Source organism: Mchenga conophoros, linkage group LG13, assembly GCF_057382185.1.
Source record: "Mchenga conophoros isolate Kocher_MC1m ecotype Shallow Benthic linkage group LG13, M_conophoros_male_GT1.1, whole genome shotgun sequence".
NCBI lineage: Eukaryota > Metazoa > Chordata > Actinopteri > Cichliformes > Cichlidae > Mchenga > Mchenga conophoros.
In genome coordinates, this window is record NC_140538.1 from 18721899 (window position 1) to 18724167 (window position 2269).

A 2269-nucleotide genomic window follows, 5' to 3' on the forward strand; every position below is an offset into this window, starting at 1 on the left:
CATTGTAGTCAGTGAGTATGAACTGTGGGGGATGATGGTCTCTCTCAATCTCTCCCACTCACCAAGGGAAAGGTGTGGATTTGCATCATTCTCTTCCTCCATCTTCATCCCATTTTTCACACAGTGACCTTCACAAAATCGCCTGCACCCTTCACCTTTCCTGAGCTTTATGTCTGCTGCTTCTAAGATTTATATTTGCTATTTATGCTTGTGCCACAGTGAGTACACTTTGAAATTAGAGGCACTTTGTGCTGTTTCTATTCTTTCTACTATTTTATTAGGAATCATGCATGTTTATTGTTGATGGATGAGAAGATTGATACGTATATTAGATTGTTAGCTTAGCATAAATACTGGAAACTGTTGGCCTGCCTTTTGTCTGAAGGTGGCAAAGTATTGGATCCATTACACCAGTTTATTAAATGTTTCATCTTATCCATGCTATTGTGTTAATATAGACCAGAGACATGATGGCGTCACGCAGTCAGCTGCACATCCACGATCAGAATCTCCGGTTTCACCACATGCCCAAAGTGCACCGTTGGGTTGAACTTGATTTGATGATTTGATCTTTGTACCATGTTGGAAGCAGCTATCAGAAGATGGGTACACTGTGATCATAAAGGCATTGGCATGCTGAGCAACAACACAAAATATCTTCCATGCCGTTACACCAGCAGCAGCAAACTCGAATCATTGATCCAAGATGGGATGAAGACATCCCACCAAATTCTGAGTCTTCTATCTAAATGTCGCAGGACAAATTGAGACTCATGAGACCAGGCAACTTTCTTCAAATCTTCTGTTGTGCAATTTTGGTTAGCCCCTATGAATTGCAGCCTCAGTTTCCTGTTCATAGCCAACAGGAGTGGCTGCTTCATCATTCAGAAACTCTTTTCTGTGCACCTTAGTGTGAAGCAGTCTGTCTGTTCTCCAAACTCAACAAGGCATTTTGACCACCTTTTTTTTTTTTTTTTTTTTCCCCCCTCTCTTAGCCGTTCTCTGTAAACCCTAGAGACAGTTGAATGGTTTCAATCTTGTGTAACTTTCATCATTAGACGCAGAAAGGACATTTCCCAACTTTGAAAGATTATCAAACATTCCTGTTATGTTTGTATATGTGTCTAAAATTTCCAGATTCGTAAGCAAACTGGAATCCACCCTTCTTTAGAGAAAAGATGCACTTAAAAACTGTATTTACAGAAATCAAACACTGTACTCTTTAGCATCTCTTAATATGATGTATTAGTACTGTAATCAAATGCATTTCAAAACTGACTTTTACAATGCCTTATTACACTGCGGTAAGAGAGCCTGGACAACAGTTTCTTCCCACACAGTCTCCTGAGTTTATAAAGAATAGTTAACGGTAAGAGCATTCTATAAACATCTGGCTCACAGGCCAGTGATGCCAACAAACAAAGAAACAAAGTTATGAGACCCGAAGCTGCTGTGCTGGAACTGAACACAGCAAGCACAAGCCTCCCATTTACCCACACATGACATTCTTGCATCCAAAAAAGAAAACCAATGTCATACTAACAGTTCATAAATATAGTCCTTCGGCTGCTGCACGGTTCCGATCGGAGAGCTGGATCTCTGCAGGAGGTACCAAGCTTACATGTTTACAGGCATTTCTCCTGGAAGAGGATCTGAGCATAGACTGTGTCGGGGCTGGAGGGTGTGGGGTCGGGGGTGGAAGGGACCGGGGGCTCCTGTCTTGGTCGGACAAGCTCCAGCTCTGCATATGTCAGGCTTTCTTCCTGTGATATTCGAGGCTAGAGGAGAAAGGAATTGGGTAAAAGTAAGTTCAGCTACAAAAAAAGAATTGCTGCAGTATATACAGTGGGGCAAAAAAGTATTTAGTCAGCCACCGATTGTGCAAGTTCCCCCACTTAAAGTGATGACAGAGGTCAGTAATTTGCACCAGAGGTACACTTCAACTGTGAGAGACAGAATGTGGAAAAAAAAAATCCATGAATTCACATGGTAGGATTTGTAAAGAATTTATTCGTAAATCAGGGTGGAAAATAAGTATTTGGTCAATAACAAAAATACAACTCAATACTTTCTAACATAACCTTTGTTGGCAATAACAGAGGTCAAACGTTTACTATAGGTCTTTACCAGGTTTGCACACACAGTAGCTGGTATTTTGGCCCATTCCTCCATGCAGATCTTCTCGAGAGCAGTGATGTTTTGGGGCTGTCGCCGAGCAACACTGACTTTCAACTCCCACCACAGATTTTCTATGGGGTTGAGGTCTGGA

General features: G+C 41.6%; 1 protein-coding gene across 1 annotated transcript in view; it reads right to left on the reverse strand.

The window, feature by feature from the left end:
* Window positions 1–1228: 1228 nt before the first annotated feature.
* The window catches only part of vstm4a (V-set and transmembrane domain containing 4a), a 9052-nt gene continuing 8011 nt past the window's right edge, over window positions 1229–2269 (reverse strand). The window contains exon 8 of the mRNA XM_085296977.1: window positions 1229–1778. Within this exon, the coding sequence (XP_085153103.1) occupies window positions 1626–1778 (153 nt within the window). The 3' untranslated portion in view covers window positions 1229–1625. The remainder of the gene's footprint in view (window positions 1779–2269) is intronic.